At 49.3% G+C, this 21,606-nt stretch overlaps 1 protein-coding gene and 1 gene segment (V, D, J or C); both read right to left on the bottom strand.

The window, feature by feature from the left end:
* Positions 1 to 2,852: 2,852 nt before the first annotated feature.
* On the bottom strand, positions 2,853 to 4,822 carry LOC128846258 (Ig heavy chain V region 3-like). The segment is given in 4 exon segments: positions 2,853 to 2,979; positions 3,401 to 3,537; positions 4,381 to 4,682; positions 4,777 to 4,822. Coding segments are annotated over 4 exon segments (612 nt in total).
* Positions 4,823 to 5,749: 927 nt separating this feature from the next.
* LOC128846257 (immunoglobulin alpha-2 heavy chain-like) lies at positions 5,750 to 20,322 on the bottom strand. Its single transcript, XM_054045245.1, has 9 exons — positions 20,277 to 20,322; positions 19,876 to 20,182; positions 19,194 to 19,308; positions 16,117 to 16,415; positions 15,740 to 15,845; positions 12,737 to 12,782; positions 12,204 to 12,512; positions 7,773 to 8,089; positions 5,750 to 6,031 (listed from the first exon to the last, which is right to left on the bottom strand). Exons 1-9 carry the CDS (start codon positions 20,320 to 20,322, stop codon positions 5,750 to 5,752), a joined length of 1,827 nt encoding a protein of 608 aa, XP_053901220.1.
* Between the last annotated feature and the right edge of the window lie 1,284 nt (positions 20,323 to 21,606).

The following is a 21,606-nucleotide window of genomic DNA, read 5'->3' as shown; positions in this document are numbered from 1 at the left end:
GAATTTTTACACACACATTTCCAGAAGGACCTATTGTCTCTGGATCCAAAGTGTGCATTGCTAAAAACCACCACTACCAGCACAGACAATAAGAATCCCTGCATAGTCACAGGGTTATTTTTAATCTCACCTTCAATGTGCCTTCAAAAATCTTTAATAAATTACTTTTTCTTAAATGTAAAGTTTTCAAACACTCTTTCCTGAGCATTAAGGTTAAGTCACTTACTTGGTATTAGAGAGACTTTGGTCCCTTTAAAGACAGCATTAGAGTCCACAGTGCTATACAGCTGTGCAAGAACCTCTCTAGAGAAAATTGAAACAACTGCTAGGGTGTATTTATTTTAGTCTGAGTCTGGGTTAGATTAATTATTCATCTCCAGTTTCTGCTGTAATCTTGTGCTAAATCAAAAACCTTTTCCATGCAAAAGGTGATTTATATTTTAGCTGCAGAACAAGAAAATTAGCTCAAAGAGACGTGATTTTTGTTGTCTCTTCGAGCCTTTATAATTAAAATATGGAATCCTTGGTCCTGCAAAGACTTACAAACATGCTCAACTTCCTCCACCCTGAGGCAGATTCTCAGTTGGTGTAAAGGGTCCTGGCACCTTTGAAGCCAATATGAAATTTACACCAGCTGAGGATCTGTCCCGCTGGATAGCGCTATTAACATTTCAGTGGGTCTGTTCCAATGTGTAAACTGAAACACGTGCTCAGTTTCTGTAGGATCAGGGTTTTACAGAAGAATTTTGATGCTTGACTCCCAAAATTTCCTGCTTTCAGAAACAAATTCCATTCCTCAAAGCCAAGATCTGCCAGTGGGTTGAGGAGGATTGATTAGGGTCCCAAAGAACAGCAACATGCCGTATGTGGGACCATGTAGTAAGGTGACCCTCCATTCTGAAAATAATAAAAATCGTTATGGATGTTTTCCTTCTTTAATTTAACTAATGAGGATAAAACCCTGCATAGATAATTAGCCATGTGCACTCGACAGCATATAAAGAAATGTGCAAAGGTAAAAGAACAATTTAAAATATTATCATTAAACTAACGCAATAACATATGCATAATCTCTCCCTTTTCTTTCACAAAAAATGAAAAACAAGGGATTTAAAAGAGTCAATCATAATTAATATATATATATATATATATATATATATATATATATATATATATTTTACAAAAACATTGACAAACATTTCCTGGCCCTTTCTTCTGTCTTTTCATGTAACTTCCTCTGAAAATGGCAAAAAACCCAAGGGCAAGACGTTTGCCTGAGAAAAAATGTGTTTGTTATGTTCAAGGTTTTTGTGCAGGGCTCTATGGTGTCTGTATCACTGTGTGTGTGTGTATATCCCAGTCACCGTGCGAAACCTCTTCACATAAACTGTCCCTGTAGCTCCGAGGGGATTCAACACTTCTCAGAATTGTAGTCCAGAGAAATGAGCTGTTACTTGGAGCTGCCCATGTGGGTGAATGCTTCCTTGGAAGTGCAGCAAGCCTCGCTCTGAAATGCTTCGCTGGTCAACTTTCCATCTTCTTCTTCTTCTATCAGAAGAATCCCTTTGGTTTCTGGCAGCATAGCATGGTTTGCACTGCTAATGCACTTGTAGTCTGGTAGGCAGATCTCCATTATATAAAGACAATTCACCTAATGCATAAGATTCCACAAAGAAAACAATTGTTTCAATCCGGATAAGGGTAGTCAAGTCTGATATCTCACACTGCTACCTCACAGGGATCTTCTGTCTTCCTCCAACAGTGTAACACAAATCCTTAATTGCAGTCCCAGCAACATTACCCTGAACCTACCAGGTTAAGGTTTCAAGAGGAAGTATGAAGTGTTAAAACTGAACCCAATCTCACTATAATGCTGTTACCATATTTCTATAACATTTGTTAATACAACTCCATGCTGGTTGCAAATCTTTCCTCTACCCACCCTCTGTTTGTTAACTTGTCTGTCTAGTTCTACATTGTGTGTTCCCTGGGGCACGGATCCTCCTCCTTCTCTCTTTGGAAAGAGTCTAGAATCCCAGTTCTCATACTTTCAGACCTAGCATACAGCATATCTAAGGGGGAGGGAGTTACTTGGCATAAGAAGACTTTGTGGTTTTAAACAGTGCAATTGAATCGCTGGCACAGGGGAAAGCTGCTTTGTGCAAAGAAGGCATGCAGTCAAGATGGGACAGAAAAACTTATTAGCCAAAGTTGTGGTAAAGGTGGTCTAAAGGTAGGCAATGGTGTGTGAGAAAAAGCTGTCCAATGCCTCGTCCCCTCTGACCAAATGAACACGTCTAGATCAACATGCTGCAAAGATGATTCTCTACCTCCGAATATTTAATTTCTCTTACTTTTTTTTAATGGCAATGGCAATTAGGCAGCTAACTCACGTAGGTTTCTAATGGAGTTTACAAAGGCCCCTATCTGCCTCTGTAGGCACCTAAATACCTTTAAAACTCCGTTTCCAGGCTCCTTTCTGCCTCTGTAGGCACTTAAATATCTCAGACTCTCCTCACACCACAAGTGAAGGACTTTGTAGGACAGGGGTCGGCAACCTACGGCACGGGTGGCAAAGATGGCACGCGAGCCGATTTTTAATGGCACGCCTAGGTCCCAGCCGCCGGCCCCGCTCAGCCCGCTGCCGGCCTGGGTGAAGGGAACCCCAGGCCGGAAGGGAACCCGGCCTGGGTGAAGGGAACCCCAGGCCGGTAGTGGGCTGAGCAGAGCCAGGAGCAGAGACTCCGGCTGGCAAGATCCAGTGGCTGGAACCCCAGATCGGCTGCAGGCTGAGCATACTTAAGAACTGCATAGGGGAAACTGAGGAAAACATTAAGAACAGTCCCACTTCGTCACACACAGTAATACAGGGCAGTGTCCTGGAGTTCCAGGTCGCTCATTTGCAGATACAGCAGGTTGTTGGGATTGTCCCTGGAGATGGTGAATCGGCCTTGGATCGAGCTGGCGTAATGTACAGTACTGCCGGCCCAGTAGCTTATACAAGGCTGGGGGGAGGGGTAGCTCAGTGGTTTGAGCATGGGCCTGCTAAACCCATTGTGAGTTCAATCCTTGAGGGGGCCATTTAGGGATCTGGGGCAAAATCAGTACTTGGTCCTGCTAGTGAAGGCCGGGGGCTGGACTCAATGACCTTTCAGGGTCCCTTCCAGTTCTAGGAGATAGGTATATCTCCACATATTTATTTAGATACACTCCAGGCCCTTGCCAGGAACCTGACAGACCCAGCTTATCCAGTAGTCTCCAAAGATGACTTTTCCACTCCCCCTCCAGACCCCACCAGCTGGACCTGGGGCCGGCCACCTGTAAATAAAGGCACTTTAAAGCATATTGATGTTATATTCAGCAACTCAATATTCTTCAGGGCACTCAGGGGAGAACATACCTTCCAGAGCTGCTACAATGAGAACGAAATGGAGACAAAGTCTCATTTTTCCTGGTTTTGGAGGGGAAACTTATCAGGTGGGTTTGGCTGGTAACTGCATAGACACCAGAGGGCTGCAGATTGTCTCTGGCTGCAACCTGGGCAGAGAGGGACAGATTTAAACAGGAAACTCTCACCCCTATTTGAATATCCCCCACTTATAGGAGACACAAACCCTTTCCCTGAATGCTTGGAGTTATTTGGCCAGTGGCTCTAAGGGAGGGAGTCGGACTGGTGTGAACTCTGTGTCAGGGCAGCGCCCAGCGAGTGCGGGGCCATCTGACCATACAGGTTCACCAAGAGCTCCCTTGAATCCCCTCCCACACCTCCAGGTGTAAGGGCTGAGCTACAGTCTGGTGAAGGGAATGGAAAGACCCACCTCTGGCGTTAGCGGACTGTGGGTCAGGCCCTTCGAGAGAAGTGAAAAGGGAAGAATCGGGGGGGAAAATCTGTTTTTCTGTTGAGTCTAGAGGTGTTTGGAGCCTGATGTACCCTTTGAAGTGTGTGTTAGATCGACACTGGCATTTCATTGTTTTTCAGAGGGATTTGAGAGCAATTCTACCCATCCCCCAACAAACAACAAAAGCATTTGCACAGTCATCACTTTTAGGCAGCTTTGGAAGCCCAAGTTCTGATTCTCACACTGAACAATTGGTTCCCCAAATATTTCTCTTGTGCAGTCTGCAGTTTTACTTCAGTGTCTGATGAGCGCCAGTGTAAGCATGTGATAGTCAAGTTGTTGCAGTTTTTATGGACACGTGATCGTATATGAATACAGAGATCTCCAACCTGACGAGAGGGTTTTTTCGCTCTGGTTGTAGATCCCGTTCCTGTGCCCAGGGCTGGATGGTTTGTGGAAGTGCTGCCCCCACGCGGCGCATGGCAGAAAGAAGATTCTGCAGCTTGAGTTTTTGTATGAGCAGTATCGGGATTCCCCTCACTGTGTCTCTCGCACAGTAATAGCGGGCAGTGTCCTCGGGCTTCAGGCCGGTCATTTGCAGGTACAGCAGACTGTTGGGGTCATCTCTGGAGATGGTGAATCGCCCTTTTATGGAGTCACTGTAGTATATACTAGAACCGTGAATCAAGGCAAGCCACTCCAGTCCCTTCCCGGGAGCCTGACGGACCCAGCCCATCCAGTAGCTGCTGAAGGTGAACCCGGAGGCTTTGCAGGAGAGGCGGAGAGAGTCTCCGGGCTTTTTCACATCCCCTCCGGACTCCACCAGCACCTGGGACCGGACACCTGGGGATAAAGATGAATTACGGGAAACATGAGTATGTTGGGAAACAGAATAACGATCCCCTGACTATCCAACACACGGCAAGGGAGAAAATACCTTCAAACGCTGCTGCAATGAGAACGAGATACAACCAAAGTCTCATTGTCCCGGTGTTTGGAGAGGAGAGTTTTCAGGGGGTTGTCTGGTGACTGCCCAGAGACAGAGGCTGCAGATTGTCTGTCCGGGTGCAGCTGTGGAAGTGAGAGAGACAGCTTTAAACAGGAAACTCTCACTGCTATTTGCATATCTCCCTTCTTATAAATCACTCCAATTATTTCCTGGAGTGAACTCAGTTTCTTTGAGTGTGGCTGAGAGAAGGGCCAGACTCTGTCTCCTGGGTACCCCCCTCTCCCTGTCGGTGTATCTGTATCTGAAGAGATGGGTTTTTGCCCACAAAAGCTTATGCCCCAATAAATCTGTTAGTCTTTAAGGTGCCACCGGACTCCTGGTTGTTTTTGTGGATACAGACTAACACCGCTACCCCTCTGATACAGAAGGATTAGGCTCTATCTTATTCAGTGGGAGTCACGTTCTGTGTCTTTCCTGCCCCCATCTCTCTCCATCCACGTGTGCTTCTCCCCATGCCTCAGTCTCTCTCTGAGCGGTTCCAATGACCCCGATCTTAGGACCCTTAGTCACGTGACTGTCCCCACTGACCTGAGTGCCCGCGCTGGGCTGAGAGGCCCCTGGGCAATTGCCCCCTTTGCCCCTGCCTGTCAGGGGGCTGGCAGAGACCACTCAGCTCCTAGCCCAGGGCTGGGAGTTTCAAAGGGGCCTCGTGGCTAAAGGAGCCACCTCACATCTGCAATCACAGTCCAGAATTTCTGCTGCTGTCCCAGGGGGAGGTAAAGATCCAGCTATTTAACATAGTAACCGGGGACCGGCTGCTCTTAATTACAGGAAGCTCCCAAAGGTTGGAACTGAGGCCAGTGGGCTAGTAAGGGTACCGGGAGGAAGTCTGTTAGGACTTATTGGGATCGTGCAGAGAGAAGCTACAGCCCCATAAAGGAGGTGTCAGGGTTCATTAGGGTCAGAGAGCGCAGGGCTGGTGGCCTTGTCTGGTGGCTGCTCGCCTGGGGACTCTCATTCCCCTTTCGATAGATCTGCTCTCGGGCTGATGCGCCCCAGCCATGCCATGCAGGAACAGAACGCTGTACACGCAGTGAACATATGGAATCCGCGCTTTCAAAACAATATCAGAAACACGGAAGGGGATGTCTGGGGGCGGGGGGAGCAGGAAGACGAGGACTCTCGACTTTTTTTTTTCTGTGAACCAGACACCAACAAACACCTTTCTCATATCGGTTCTTGCCTGTCATGGGACATGTGGGGAGGTGAGAGCGCAGAAAGCCTGGCAGAGCGGGGCAGGCTCCTTTCCGTGCTGTCAAAACCGGACAGCAATTACAGCCATTTCCCTGACTGCGAAGAGGAGAGTCATGTCCGCTTCAGGGGTGTCAGGGCTGGGCCTGTAGACCGAGCATACGCCATCTAGCAAGTTGCCGAGGCAACAGCCAAGGCCCAGAGTCTGTTAAACTCTCAAGGAGTTCAAAGCTTTCCCCATCTTCTTTCTCCAGTAACGAGTCTCGCTCCTACTCTTGGCTCCTCAGACCAAGACGTGAGATCATGAGAACTGAAGAACGGCCAGACTGGGTCCGACCAATGGTCCGTCTAGCCCAGTGACAAGGGAATCATCAACTCATCCCCTGGGAAGGAGCTTTGTCTGGTATAAGGAGGGGGATACGCAAATAACGGTGAGCGTTTCCTGTTTAAATCTCTCTCTGCAGGGCTGCACCCGGAGAGAATCTGCAGCCCCCTGTGTCTGTGCAGTTACCAGCCAGTCCACCCGAGACCTTTCCCCTCCCACACCAGGGAAATGAGTCTGTGGCTCCATTTAGCTTTCGTTGCAGCCGCTTTGGAAGGTATTTTCTCCCCTGTGTGGATAAGCAAGTCAGCGGAATGGTGTGTGGTTGGCAGTTCACACTGACACGATTTTAACACGCGTTTATTCCCAGGGGCCCTGTCACAAGTCCAGCTGCTGGAGTCCAGCGGGGATGTGAAAAAGCCCAGAGACTCCCTCAGACTGACCTGTACCACCTCAGGGTTCAACATAGACAGCCACTGAATTAATTGGATCTGTCAGGGCGGCTCCCGGGCAGGGGCTGCGGTGGGTATCAGCAATTAGTGGAGCAACTACCTACTATGGAAATTCAGTGAAAGGGCGATTCACATACACACACACTCCAGGTCACCCTTCCCTGCACGCTGCGCTGGGACACGTGTCTGTGTGTGTTTGAGTCTGTGTAGAGGTGGGAGATGGAGAGAGAGAGAGAGAACAGTTAGATCGGTGGTTTGCTGAGACCAGTGCCCATCATGCTGACTAATATTATCTTTGTTCCTTGTGATCTCCCATCTGTTGTCTCCTGTTTTTTACCTAGATAATAAAGTCTTTGGGGGGCAGGGATCCAATATTAACTAGAATATTAAATGCTCTGGAACCTTTTACACTCTGAGCCTAGAGGCTTTAATTCTTTCCAGAATAAAAGACACGGCTGTGAAGGGGACGATGATCTAGTTCTAAATGTATAGATGGCGCCTCATCGTATGAAAGACTCGGATTTTCAAAGGAACCTAAGGGAGTTAGGCACCCAAATCCCATTGGATGAATAGCTCCCATATGTTTACTAGAGTGTTTAACTGTTTGAATAAAAGGTTCAGATTGTCAGCTGGAATACATAGGGGTAGCTGCTGTATTGAATCCAGTGGATCTGTGACCATTGATTCCAGTTGTGGATCTGCTCCTTCTTAAGGCCACAACAACCGAAGCCGTGTGAAATCAGAGGCGAGAGTTTCATTGGTTCCAAAGGGCTGTAGATCATTCCCATCACCCATTTCGGTTCTCTGAGGTGACAGCCCCTGTCCCGTGATAATAATGGCCAGGGGAGTGTACGTTCCCCTTCTACCAGGAGCAGGGAAGTTTGTGTAAAAGGGCCCTGAGTGTCTGCACAGAACTCGCTTCCTCTTTTTGTGCCAGGCCCTGCTCTGCTCTGTGTCACTGTGTCTCTGGCGCAGTAATAGGTGGCGGTGTCTGCAGCTGTCAGCGAGCGGAGCTGGAGATAGACTTCGTCCTTCGAGGTGTCCCTGGTGATGGTGATCCGGCTACTGAAAGCCGAGCTGTAATCTGTGGTGCCTCCGTCTGCAGTGCTCCGGTTGCGCCACATCCACTCCAGCCCTTTCCCCGGTGGCTGCCGGACCCAGCCCCAATAGTTGCTGCTGACAGAGACACCAGAAACCTTACAGGTGATACTGAGGGTCTCTGAGGGCTTCACTGCCCCCGGGCCGGTCTGGACCAGCTGCACCTGGGAGAGGACACCTGGGGAAAGGAGAACAGAGCTGACTCTCTCCTGGAACCAGTGCGTTCCCCACCTCGGTGTTTCTCAGGATCCCATGAAACACTCACCTGATAGGGCGGCGAGTAGGAAAAGGGAGAAGAGCAGTGACAGTGTCATGGTGACGGCTAATGGAGAAACTCCCCAGAAGGCAGGACCAGAAAGTTCTGTGACTAGGGATTGACTGAGGCTCCTACAACCAGGGGTTGGTATTTAACAGGAGCCCTCGGGGCAGGGATTTGCATGAGGGTTTCCCAGGGTGGCTATTAGAGGCGGCAGAGGGTGAGCGCTCAGTATATGGTGATGTCCCCTTTGGACAGGGGTCCCCTTTACACCCCAGAGAGACCACACGCTCAGCTCAGCACAGCTGTGCATTGGTCTGTTGAATTGCCTGGGGCCCTAGAGACAGGACAGGAGTGGCAGGGTTAGTTCCTAAATCACCCACTCACTCCCTGCTGCCGGTGGGTAAATCCACCTAGGCGCTCTGCGTGCACAATTCCCACTCTTGTTAGTGGGTGCTGGGTGCCCAAACCCCCTAGCCAAGTTGGTTAATTTCCACTTTTGTGACTCTGTACCTCATTTCCTCGTTTGTAAAGCGGGGTTAACGAGACTTCCCTGCTTCACGTGTGGACTGAGAGGGTGAAATCCAGGACTGGTTGTGAGTCGCTGAAACGTTCCGGTGACAAGTAACAGAGAAGAACAGAGGCAGGTAGGTGGCTGGGCATCCAGCCGCCAGTGAAATCCAGTGAGATTGTGGTTCCTAAATCTGCCAGGCTTCTTAAGAACATAAGAAATGGTTAAAAGATAGGAAACAAAGGGCAGGAATAAATGGTCAGTTTTCAGAATGGAGAGAGGTAAATAGTGGTGTCCCCCAGGGGTCTGTACTGGGCCCAGTCCTATTCAACATATTCATAAATGATCTAGAAAAGGGGGTAAACAGTGATCTGGTGAAATTTGCAGATAATACAAAACTACTCAAGATAGTGAAGTTCCAGGCAGACTGTGAAGAGCTACAAAAGGATCTCACAAAACTGGGTGACTGGACAACAAAATGGCAGATGAAATTCAATGTTGATAAATGCAAAGTAATGCATATTGGAAAGTATAATCCCAACTATACATATACAATGATGGGGTCTAAATTGGCTGTTACCACTCAAGAAAGAGATCTTGGAGTCATTGTGGATAGTTCTCTGAAAACAGCCACTCAATGTGCAGCTGCAGTCAAAAAAGTGAACAGAATACTGGGAATCATTAAGAAAGGGATAGAGAATAGGACAGAAAATATCATGTTGCCTCTCTATAAATCCATGGTGCGCCCACATCTTGAATACTGTGTGCAGATGTGGTCGCCCCATCTCAAAAAAGATATATTGGAATTGGAAAAGGTTAGAAAAGGGCAACAAAAATGATTAGAGGTATGGAACGGTTTCCGTATGAGGAGTGATTAATAAGACTGGGACTTTTCATCTTGGAAAAGAGACGGCTAAGGGGAGATATGATTGAGGTCTTTAAAATCATGACTAGTGTAGAGAAAGTAGATAAGGAAATGTTGTTTACTACTTCTCATAACACAAGAATTAGGGGTCACCAGTTGAAATTAATAATCAGCAGGTTTAAAATAAACAAAAGGAAGTATTTCTTCACACAATGCACAGTCAACCTGTGGAACTCCTTGCCAGAGGATGTTGTGAAGGCCAAGACCATAACAGGGTTCAAAAAAGAACTAGATAAGTTCGTGGAGGCTAGGTCTATCAATGGCTATTAGCCAGGATGGGCAGGAATGGTGTCCCTAGCCTCTGTTTGCTAGAAGCTGGGAATGAGCAACAGGGGATGGATCACTTTATGATTCCCTGTTCTTTTCATTCCCTCTGGGGCACCTTGCACTGGCCACTGTCAGAAGACAGGATACTTGGCTAGATGGTCCTTTGGTCTGACCCAGTAGGGCCATTCTTACGGAATAAAAGAAAATACATGAACGAGAGACAGAGTTATAAAGAGAAATAATTCATTCCCTGCTGAAAGAAAGGCCAATAGAAGATAAAAATCTGTAAGGATTTCATATTTATTTGCAGATATTGTGGAAGACTTTGTGAAGGAGATATTCCTGCATGAATATTGTTGTGTTGTAGTGGGGCGGCTGCCCCACTCCCTGAATTTGGCCTGCAGCACACCAGTGGGCCTGCGCAGACAGGGAGCCAATCAGGGAAGGCCTTATAGGGAGCCAATCAGGGCCCAGATTGGAGGGAGCCAATCAGGGCCAGGTTCAGCCGTATAAGAAGGCTGCTCAGGACAGGAGCAGGCAGTCTGTCCCAGGCCTTTCACAGGGGAAGGTGTGTCTCTAGGCTGGGAGACTAGCACCTGGGATAGTGCAGTACTGGGCAGGCCCGGGGGGGAGCAGAAGGTAGCTCCAGCCCAGAGTCTGTCAGGCTGCAGGCCCTGAAGGGAAGGTCCTAGCCGGTGCTAGGGGCCGAAGGGGAAGTGGCCCAGGGACGTGGACAGACGGAGGGAGAGAAGGAGGGCAGGACGGCTGCCACTAGAAGGTCCCTGGGTTGGGACCCAGAGTAGTGGGCGGGCCTGGGTCCCCCCCTTCCCCCTTACCTTGCACACGGCCAGTGGAGCGGTCATCTAGAGCTGCACCAATCCCCCGCCAAGAGGGGAGTGACTTTGAGGGTAGCAGTTGGCCACATTGGCCAGGACACAGAGAGGCAGCTGATTGATTCCCCCGCGCCCCCCAAGGCGGCGAGGATGGACTAAGGGGCACTGCTGGAGGGCAGTGGCTTGAAGAGCACGCCACAAGCTTGGGAGCAACGCAGGTCCGGACACGCCAACCGAGGGCTAGACAACGGATGGGACACCACCAGGAAGGGGCGCTCCACTGGACAGAGCTAATTCCCGACACAACAAGTAGGAGGTGCCAGGTGGTGAATCCCAACCACGTCACATGTGTCTAGAATCAGAGCTTTGTATTTAAACAGGGACCCACTGAGGCAGGGCCATATTGGTCGGCTTGATCCAACCGGGGGTGGGGGCGAGAGGTGAAAGTGGCTGGCAAGATTTCAGGGTAAAGGAGTGTGCGCTCTCAGGGACTTTTCCTCATTTTACAACATAAGGAGAAAATACATTTGAGATTTGAAGGACTCTGGGCCCAATGGATTGTGGGGCGCGGGGAGGAGGAGATATAACATAACACCTCCACGGGAGTTAGGTGGCTAACTCAGGAGCTTTTGAAAATACCACTGGGCGTCTCTCTTCATCTTCCAGCACCTCCATATATTTGAAAATCTGGTCCATGATCTTCAACATTATATATAAATTCAAGTATCTTTACTGTGAATGTTTGCTTGAAACTATTATTTTTTTCTAATTGAAAGAGGATACCAGGGAATCCTTTCCCACACAATTTACTAGTGGAACTCCTTGTCACATGATATAATTAGGGACAATATTTAAAAAAAATTATTACTTTTCTAATTAGATTTGTGTTCATCTACAAACTCAGAAGACAGGCTTTTTCTCCTGTCGTTCACAACCTGTATGAGGGGTAACTCTATGGGCGGTAATGTGAGTTATTGTTCTTTCACTCTATTACTTTTTATATCTCATAGCATAACACATATAATGAAAAATCAGAGGGACATAGAGGGTGATACGTTTTACAGGAGGTCCTAGATATATTGAATACATATGTTTACTGTGGCTTTTTGACTTTTTCTTTCGGAGGAGGCAGACATAGATTTAAATCATCTCAAAGGAATACAGGTAGTTTGTGTGCATGTGTACTTTGAACACAGTTAAGTTCCTTATAATATTCTTTTAAGAGGAGAATTTTTTCCTAATTCAGATGCCCACATCCCTCAAAGAACTCAATGGGAACAGAGTCACTGACTGATTGCTAGAGTCACTAATTCGTTCCCCTTCCATTGCAAATTGAAAATGACTATACCTGGGTAAAGGCCATGGAGAATGAGGTCTAGAATCCCCACGGTGTTACCAATGTCATGGTAGCCAGAACATCACTGCACTATGGAAAAACTGCTTCCCCTTTTTCTATCGGTCCCTGCTTTGCTCTGTGTCACTGTGTGTCTCTCCCCGAGCAGTAGTAGGTGGCGGGGTCTGCAGCTGTCAGCGAGTGGAGCTGCACGGAGAACTGGTTCTTGGAAGTGTCTTGTGTGATGGTCATTCGACTCTGCAGAGAGCTGGGGTACTCAGTGTACCAACTGCCAGACCTGTACCATGTGCACCCCATCCATTCTGGCCGCTTTCCCACGGGCTGCCGGAACCAGTCCCAGGTGGCTCTGGTGCTAGAAACCGAGTGTCCGGAGATGGTACAAGTGAGTGTCAGGGACTCCCCGGGTTTCACCGCTCCCGGACCCATTTCCTTCAGCTGCATTTGGGAGAGGACACCTGGGAAGGAGACACAGAAATGAATCCGTGAGCCAGGCTCCTATCCCCTGGGAGTGGGGAACATGAGACAATTAAACACCCTGAGATGGCGACTAAGGGAGTGAGGCACCCAACTGTCACTGAATTGCATTTGGATCCGGGCATCTCATTCCCTTAGACTGCCTTGAACATCTCTTCTGGAGTCACTGCAGCAAGGAACCTCCCGACCCTCAACAGACACGTACCTGAAGGGGCCTCCAGCATGAACAGGAAAATCAGTAGCAGGTTCATCTTAAGTGAAGGTGCAAATTATCCACAGCAGCCAGGCCCGGGCAGTTCTGTGTCTGGAGGGAGACTGAGGCTTCTCCAATCAGGGGGTTGTATTTAAAGAGAAACCCTCTGGGCAGGGATTTGCATGGGGGTTTCCCAGAATTAATATAAGAGATGACAGGGTGTGAACTCTGTCTACACCTGGGGATCTCTCCTTGGAACGCGCCCTACCCCCTGAGACAGTGAGTTCAGCTCAGCAAAATGTGAAACCGCCCAAGGTACTTGGACACCCAAACTCAGTTTAAATAAATAGCATTTGGTCATTTAACTCTCTGAAAGGACTTTGAAATTCTCATTCAAATGTAAGTGCAGGACAGCGCCACCTTTGGAATGAAGGGATATCTGGAGAAGAGAAATGATACCCCTTCTCCCACGCTTTTGGATGGGATTTCAAAAGAGCCCAAGGGAATTAAGAACCAAATGGCATCGAAATTCAGTAGGTTCTGGGCCTTTAACTCTCTCACCCCATCTCTTAAATACTATCCCGTGTTCGGTAGAGATTGATCATATTAGCAACACGCTGCATTTACTGTGCAGCCAGAGATACATTTATAGCGAATAAGGGTTTTATTACAATGCACTGAGTTAAATGAGAGTCTTTCAGCTGATATTAACGTGCTCTGGGTGACATTAGTTAGTGGGTTTATGTCTGCTGCCCTCAGAAGACAATAACTCTCTGAGAATATCCCTTCTCCCCCTCCGTTCGGTATCGTATCCCATGTGTTCTCTACCAGGTCCCCTTGTGGAAATGACCCAGGCTCATAATCTGGATAATATCTGTGTGGTGAATGTTTATCTTTGGCAATGCTTTGCAAGAAAGTATTTTCGAACATAAATTACATTTCTGATCCTTGGCGCCACTTGAGTTACTGTCACTGCTCATTGTCGTTTTGTTCTAACACCAGCCACAGAATAATCCTTCTTGATCTTTACACTGCTGTAATTCTGAGCAATTCAGAGGTCTCTGTTCCTCTTCTGCGCTTTCCTTGTGAAGTTTCCCGTTGTTCGTTTTCTTGCTGTCAATACAGAATCCAACCATGAACTAAGTATTTTGTAAAACACATTCGAAGACACGTTCGTTCTGTCTGTCTCTCTCTCTCCCTCTCCCTACACATACGTCCCATCTATGTAGTGATCCGTCATTCTTGCATTAGTCTGGTTTTCCTTCTTTTACATAAGAACACTCATACTTTATATACTGGGTGCAAAGGCAGGTGTTTCTGGTCTGAAGGAGATAGTATAGTTACCATGGAGTTTTGCCGCGTTATATTACAGAAGAAAGGAATACGCTTGCCCTGTGCACAAGGGATATGCTTAAGGTGAAGTTCCAATGCTATATTTGCAATATATTTTCAGTCAGGTTTGCATATCAACAAGATTTGCCACCGTATAAAATCCTGGGGGCCCTGATTCTAACCCCTCTCAGGCCTGGGCGCTATACCGGTGCAGACAGCTATATCATGCCAATCTGAAGTGACGACAGGGTCGATGGGATAGAGAAGGAAAACCCCAGTTCCCCCCAAAGATCGGAAGCATTAGTAGTTCTCTGCGTGCACTGTTAAAACCCGCTTCTCCTTTTTGTAGGTGCCCCTGCTGCACTGCATCACTGTGCACCCCGGTGTGTGCGTGTGTATCCCCCGGGCACAGTACTAGGCGGCGGTGTCTGCAGCTGTTAGCGCGCACAGCTGCAGGGAGAACTGGCTCTTGGAAGCTCTTGGCTGATGGTCAGTCGTCTCTGCAGATCCCCGGCGTAGTTCGTGGGCGAGCCACCAGCTGAATGCAAGATATTCCCCATCCACTCCAGCCTTCCCCCCGCCGGACACCGGATCCATTTAAACCAGAGCAGTCAGAGGGACTAGTATTTAGTTCTCCTGCCTCCTTCATTCCCTAAGCAACTCCCAGCAGGGTCAGCCTATAGATTCCTGATTTGCCTTCTGTGTATATTTTCCTTCCACTGGTTTGCTTGGCATTAATATAGCAGCAGAAAGTGCAATGTGCAATTTATATCACAAATACAATCTATCTATCTATCTATCTATCTATCTATCCCCTTACACTCCCTCTATCTATCTATCTATCTATCTATCCCCATCCACCCCCTCTATCTATCTATCTATCTATCTATCTATCTATCCCCGTACACCCCATCCATCTATCTATCTATCTATCTATCTATCTATCTATCCCCATCCACCCTACCTATCTATCTATCTATCTATCCCCTTACACTCCCTCTATCTATCTATCTATCTATCTATCTATCTATCCCCATCCACCCCCTCTATCTATCTATCTATCTATCTATCTATCTATCCCCATCCACCCCATCTATCTATCTATCTATCTATCCCCGTACACCCCATCTATCTATCTATCTATCTATCCCCGTCCACCCCATCTATCTATCTATCTATCTATCTATCTATCTATCCCCATCCAGCCCATCTATCTATCTATCTATCTATCTATCCCCATCCACCCCATCTATCTATCTATCTATCTATCTATCTTTGCCTCCTACCCGCTCTTTAATGTTGCTATCAAGAGTTATCAGTTAGGGCGAGCTACGTTATCGATCCCTTGCGTTCTCGGGGTAACCTGGTCACTGAGTGAGGAAACAGACTTTGCAAAGACGCTCCGGAATATTTCTGTGTTTTGTTGTTTTTTTTCCCCTACATTTCTGGAAATCATTTTGAGGAGAAGAGTCAGAGCTGCGGAGATGGGATAAAAACCATCTCTGTGGATACATTCTACACAAGGGCCTTAGGTGGCAGGGCACGGCAGCTGAAGAGGACCTTGTGCTGGCTCCTGGGAATAGGGTGAATTTCAGTCACAGAGAATTATCAGCCTCGGTACAAAAGCGATAGATCACTGACCCCCTCCCCCCCCACCCCCACTTTCCAGTGCATAGTACTCACACTGGGCTCAGCGATCCCACTGCTCTTCGCCAAGGTCTCAGCTTCTCCATTGATTTCAGTGGGCGAAGGCGGGATACGGAGTCGGTGTGTCTGATCTGGTGGGTCACTGGGGGCATCCACAGCTCAAGGGCGGATGCACCTGTTCTTTCCTCCTGCTTCGTGAAATACACCCTGGGCATCCGCTCCCTGCGCTCCCCGGGGGGATGGGATCAGCAGAGCCTCTGTCTCCTCCTACAGCTCTGTGCGGTTTGCATAAGGGGAGATACTTTGTGTCAGTTCGTATTGATGTGGAGCATGAACGCCACCCGCAGGAAATCCCTTCCCCAGTCTCTAAAGTGGGGAGGGTTTTGTGTGAGTGCAGACTGGCTTCCCCTCACTGTGTGTCAGTGTCTCTCACGCAGTAATACACGGCGGTGTCCTCCGCTTTCAGGCTGGTCATTTGCAGGTAGAATTTGGCGCTGTCCTTGGAGGCTGTGAATCGCCCCTTGATGGAGGGGGAGTAGTAATTTGTGACTGAAGATTGGCGATATCGAACCAGCCACTCCAGTCCCTTTCCCAGCTGCTGCCTGACCCAAGCCATCCACCGGTCGTTAGGAACAAACCCGCTCATGGTGCATTTCAGCTGGGTGGATTCCCCGGGCTGCTTCACTTCGGGACCTGATTGGGTCAGAACAACCTGCGAACGGGCCCCTGGAGAGGAGGGATGAGGGAGGAGAGAAAACAGGGAACAGGGAAGGAACCAGTGAAATTAAATACATTCTCCATAAATTAAAAGGAGGCAAAGAAATACATAAAAACGTGTTTACGATATAACGACATTTATGCCAAAAATATAACATGCTCCTGCATCTCCAATGTGTTCAGGTGGAGAAAATACCTGACAAAGCCACTACAATGAAAAGTAAGTGAAGCCAAAGTCTCATTTTCCCAGATGTTGGAGAGGAAAGTTCTCAGGGGGGTTGGCCGGTAACTGCACAGACCCAGGGGCTGCGGATTGTCTCTCCCAGTGCAGCCTGGGCAGAGAGAGGGGCAGATTTAAACAGGAAACCGACACCCCCATTTACATATCCTGCTCCTTATAAAGAGAGACAAACTCTTCCCTTATGGCCCCGAATCACTTGCACAATGGTTGAGAGAGGAGGAGCCAGGCTGAACCTTTCCCTATGTTTGTACAGCGCCTAGCACACTGTGGTGAGATCCTGATTATACTTTGCCTTGAGGGACAAATCTGGACCTGCCTTGAATGATCCCAAATCCCTAAACACCAGTTTAGAGCCACTCCAAAAGCTACCACTTTTGTAAGCTAATAGCTATGAGTAAAACAGAGGAGGGGCTCGGCTCATGGGGGTCTTTGTGGGTGAAGGTAGTTGAGGAGGGATATTGGGGGTAGATAAGGAGGGCAGGGGAATAAGCCCTGCTGTGAGGGTCTCTGTGAGGTGGGCATGGCAGTGGGAGGACAGGGGGTAGGGATAAGGTGTCTGTGGGGTGGGCATGGCAGTGGGAGGACAGGGGGTAGGGATAAGGTGTCTATGGGGTGGCAGTGAACAGGTCTGGAGGTGTCAGGCAGAGGCCGGAACATTTTCACTTTATATCAGTGTTATAATAAGGGGAATGGTGAAATGTATGGATGAGTCTGTAGGGGTGGGGGATACAATCAATTCCAAGAAACCAGGGAGAGTATTATTTCAAACTGAGTCCTCTGGGCATTGATTTCTATGGGAATCGGGGTCTGGGCACCTCAGCCAGTGCTAGGCGATATTAGAATCTTGTGCCTCTGCTTGAACAAACTCCCAGTAATTGTGTCTGGTGGGCGGGGGGGCAGCGTCGTTCCTGGTATAGGCGACTAGGCTGCGTAAAAACATCTGAGGCCCCTTGGGGGAGCAGAGTGTGTTAGGAGGAGGTGAATGTTGGGGGAAGAGAAGCTCCCTGTTATTAAAATAGTATCTGTCTGTGAGGAGTTATATCTAATCACTTGGTTTCAGCAGGGCCGGCTCTAGGTTTTTTGCTGCCCCAAGCAGCAAAAAAGAGCGCCGCCCCCGAGCCCCCCCGCCGAGCGCCGCGCCGCCCCCCTGCCGAGCGCCGGAGCCCGCCCCCCATCTGCGCCGAGCGCCGCCGGAACCCCCCCGAGCGCCGAGTCCCGCGCTGCCCCCCCCAGCGCCGCGCCGCCGGAGCCCGCCCCCGCCCCCCGCCGAGCGCCGCCGGAACCCCTCTCCAGCGCCGCGCCCGCGCCGCCCCCTCCCCGAGCCCTGCGCAACCGGAGCCCGCCCCCCCGCGGAATGCCGCGCCGCGCTCCCCCCGCCGTCCCTTACCAGGTGCCACCCCAAGCATGTGCTTGGGTGCCTGGTGCCTGGAGCCGGCCCTGGGTTTCAGTATCAATTAACTGAAAGGAAAGGGATTAAATAAAATCCATGGGTTCCTGGAGTTGTGTCTTTTCTCCCAATTCAGTTTATTGTAGATTAGATAGACCTTGAGGGACACAATTTTTGTCTGAGCTCAGACAGTCTTTCAGCCATGATTTGGGGGCTTCGGTAACTCAGCCATAGGTTAGGGGTCTGTTACAGGAGTGGGTGGGGGAGGTTCTGTGGCCTGTGATGTGCAGGAGGTCAGACTAGATGACCAGGATGGTCACTTCTGACATGAAAGTCTCTGAGTCTCCCCTCACGGTGTATCTGTACCTCAGTAATACGGGGCGGGGTCCTCAGGTCTCTCGGGCTACTCATTTGTAAACACAGCAGATTGTTGGGATTGTCACTGGAGATGGTGCATGGGTGTAATAGCCCAATGGGTGTAGTACACACACAGCACCCACAGCAGCAACACACTGCAGCCTCTTCCCGGGAGTCTCAGCATCTGGAAGGCTGTTTGCTCTGAATCAATTTGCCGTTCTGCCAACAACAGGCTTTGTCATGCTGTTAGCAGAACACCTGGGTTCTATTTCTTCCCAGCTACAGAAGGAGTCTAGGAATCTGGGGTTTCTCCTGGAACTTCCTGGAGCCAGGAGAGACAAATTACCAGTGCAGGAAATTGGGATTCAGGACGCCGGGGTTCTATTCTCAGTCTCGAGAGCTTTGATTTTTGGGTGGACCGATGGGTAGTTGAAAAGTTCTTGTAAACTGCTGTACAAGTAGTTGGAGGGGAGGGGAGGGGAGGTGAGGTGGGGCGGGAAGAATGCATTCAGGAAACTCTTTGATCCTTGATCTCACAATGGTTCATTTGAGTTTAATGAACAGGATGTAACCACTTCTTCCGGAAGCTTCCTTCATTTGAAGGGTTACTTTCAATCGCAGGGGTACATACAATGCAAATGTTTGCTGTCAGGGTATTTCAGGGTGCACATATGTGAAAACAGTGCAGGGAACATCCTACAAGCATTTCATGAAGTGGAAACACTAAACCCATTCTTATTCACTTAGCCTCAAACGTCTGTTGTACTGGTGCTCGCACACAGCTAAACGAGGCTGGCTCCAGCTATGCACTTGTAAGGCCTGGGGGCCTTGGCATGAGCTGGAACTTGGTCTGACAGAGTCACACTGGGCATCTTCCCTTCCGGACTGGGATGGGTGAGAAGAATCTGTGACCGGGTCCCTGTGGGGTCAGGCAAGCGAAGGAACAATGTGAGAACCGGTCACATTAACCACATTTTACATCAGTGAAAGATCCAGATCTACAAGGAGAGACTGACCGTGGGACCAGGACTCACACCTGACTGAAGCAGCGAGGAATGTCTGCGGCGCAGACCCAGTGGGCCTCTGTGAAGCAAAAGGGGAACTTTGCTAGGGCATGAAAGGGTTAAAGCCTTGTGGCTGGTTTGTATTTCATTCCCCTGGATGCTGGTTCTCATTCCTGTGCCCAAAGCCCTGTTGTTTATAGAACAGGAGTACTTGTGGCACCTTAGAGACTAACAAATTTATTAGAGCATAAGCTTTCGTGGGCTACAGCCCACTTCTTCGGATGCATATAGAATGGAACATATATTGAGGAGATATATATACACACATACAGAGAGCATGAACAGGTGGGAGTTGTCTTACCAACTCTGAGAGGCCTGTTGTTTATGTCGCTGCTGCCCCCATGTGGCGTGCGGATTCTGCAGCCTGAGTTTTTGCAGGAGCATCAATGGTTTCTGTGTCATTGTGTCTCTCGCACAGTAATAGCGGGCGGTGTCCTCGGATCTCAGGCTGGTCATTTGCAGATACAGCTCACTCTTGGAATTATCCCTGGAGATGGTGAATCGGCCTTTCACTGAATCAAGGTACTGTATATCACCCCCACCGCCGGCTATATAAGCGACCCATTCCAGTCCCTTCCCAGGAGCCTGTCGGACCCAGCTCATGTAGTAGCTGCTGAAGGTGAACCCGGAGGCTTTGCAGGAGAGGCGGAGAGAGTCTCCGGGCTTTTTCACATCCCCTCCAGACTCCACCAGCTGGACCTGGGACCGGACACCTGGGAATAGAAAGATATTATACATCACATTGATATTCAGAGAAATAATAGACTGTTCCCCTGCCCCGCCAATGGGTGTGAGGGGAGAAAATACCTTCCAAAGCCACTGCAAGGAACATTACATGGAGCCAAAGCCTCATTTTCTCGGGTGCTGGAGAGGAAAGTTCTCAGGGGACTGGCTGGTCACTGCACAGACCCAGGGGCTGCGGATTGTGTCTCCGGTGCAGCCTGGGCAGAGAAAGGACAGATTTAAACAGGAAACTGCAGCCTGATTTGCATATCCCACTCCTTATAAGACACACAAACTCCTTCCCTGGGTGATCTCATTTCTTGCTCTCCATTTCTAGCTCTCTCAGCCCCAGGAAATATTACTAGCCAAGCACCTAAGGGATTCAGGAGCCTACTGAGTGCAGGCTTTGAGGATCTGGTGCCGTGTCTGATTTAGGCACATAAAGAGGCAGGTGGATGCTGAATTCCCTTAGTGGACTGAGCCCTAACCACACATGGAATGAAAGCCCCTGGCAGGTGGCTGCCTGGCTCTCCTAGGCTCCGTCCAGAATTCAAACCTCTCTGCCCAGGCTCTAGTTCTCTAAAGCTCCTGAAGGATTATACTGAAATAGGAATGAGGTGTCCATCTCTCCAGGGCAAACCCTCAGCCTGGCTGTAGGGAGGGGGTTAAATAAAATATTTTCATACAGTTGAAAGTTGGTTCTCTCAGCCTGGGATATTGCGAGGTGGAGGGGGTGAGGAAAGGCGCGGGGGTGTGTGTGTAAGGAAAGGCGGGGAGCAGTCGAGTGAGGGGCATAGAGTGTATTAGGGGACAAGGGAAAGCTGCAGGCTGATGCTTTTCTATATCGAGGGTTCTTAAAACTACAATACCCACCTGGGGAAGTGAGGAAACGGATTGACAGAGCGAGGCAGGTACCCAGAAGTCACCTACTACAGGACAGGCCCAACAAGGAAAATAACAGAACACCACTGGCCATCACATACAGCCCCCAGCTAAAACCTCTCCAGCACATCATCAACGATCTACAACAGAGATCGGCAACCTTTGGCACGCAGCTCGCCAGGGTTAGCCCCCTGGTGGGCCGGGCCGGTTTGTTTACCTGCCGCATCGCCGGTTCAGCCAATCCCAGCTCCCACTGTCGGTGGTTTGCCGCTCCAGGCCAATGGGGGCTGCGGGAAGCAGCGTGGGAGGAGGGATGTGCTGGCCGCCCTTCCCACAGCCACCATTGGCCTGGGACGGCGAACCGTGGCCAGTGGAAGCCGCGATTGGCCGAACCTGCCTACGCGGCAGGTAAACAAACTGGCCCGGCCCGCCAGGGGGCTTACCCTAGGGTGACCAGATCACCCAGGTCAAATATCGGGACGCGGGGGGGCGGGGAAAAAGAAAACCCTTCTCCACAAGTGCTGGAGGGAGG

This window comes from Malaclemys terrapin, chromosome 12 (genome assembly GCF_027887155.1).
Source record: "Malaclemys terrapin pileata isolate rMalTer1 chromosome 12, rMalTer1.hap1, whole genome shotgun sequence".
Classification (NCBI taxonomy): Eukaryota; Metazoa; Chordata; order Testudines; family Emydidae; genus Malaclemys; species Malaclemys terrapin.
Note: the sequence above shows the minus strand (reverse complement) of the source record. Positions and strands in the feature narration are given on the sequence as shown.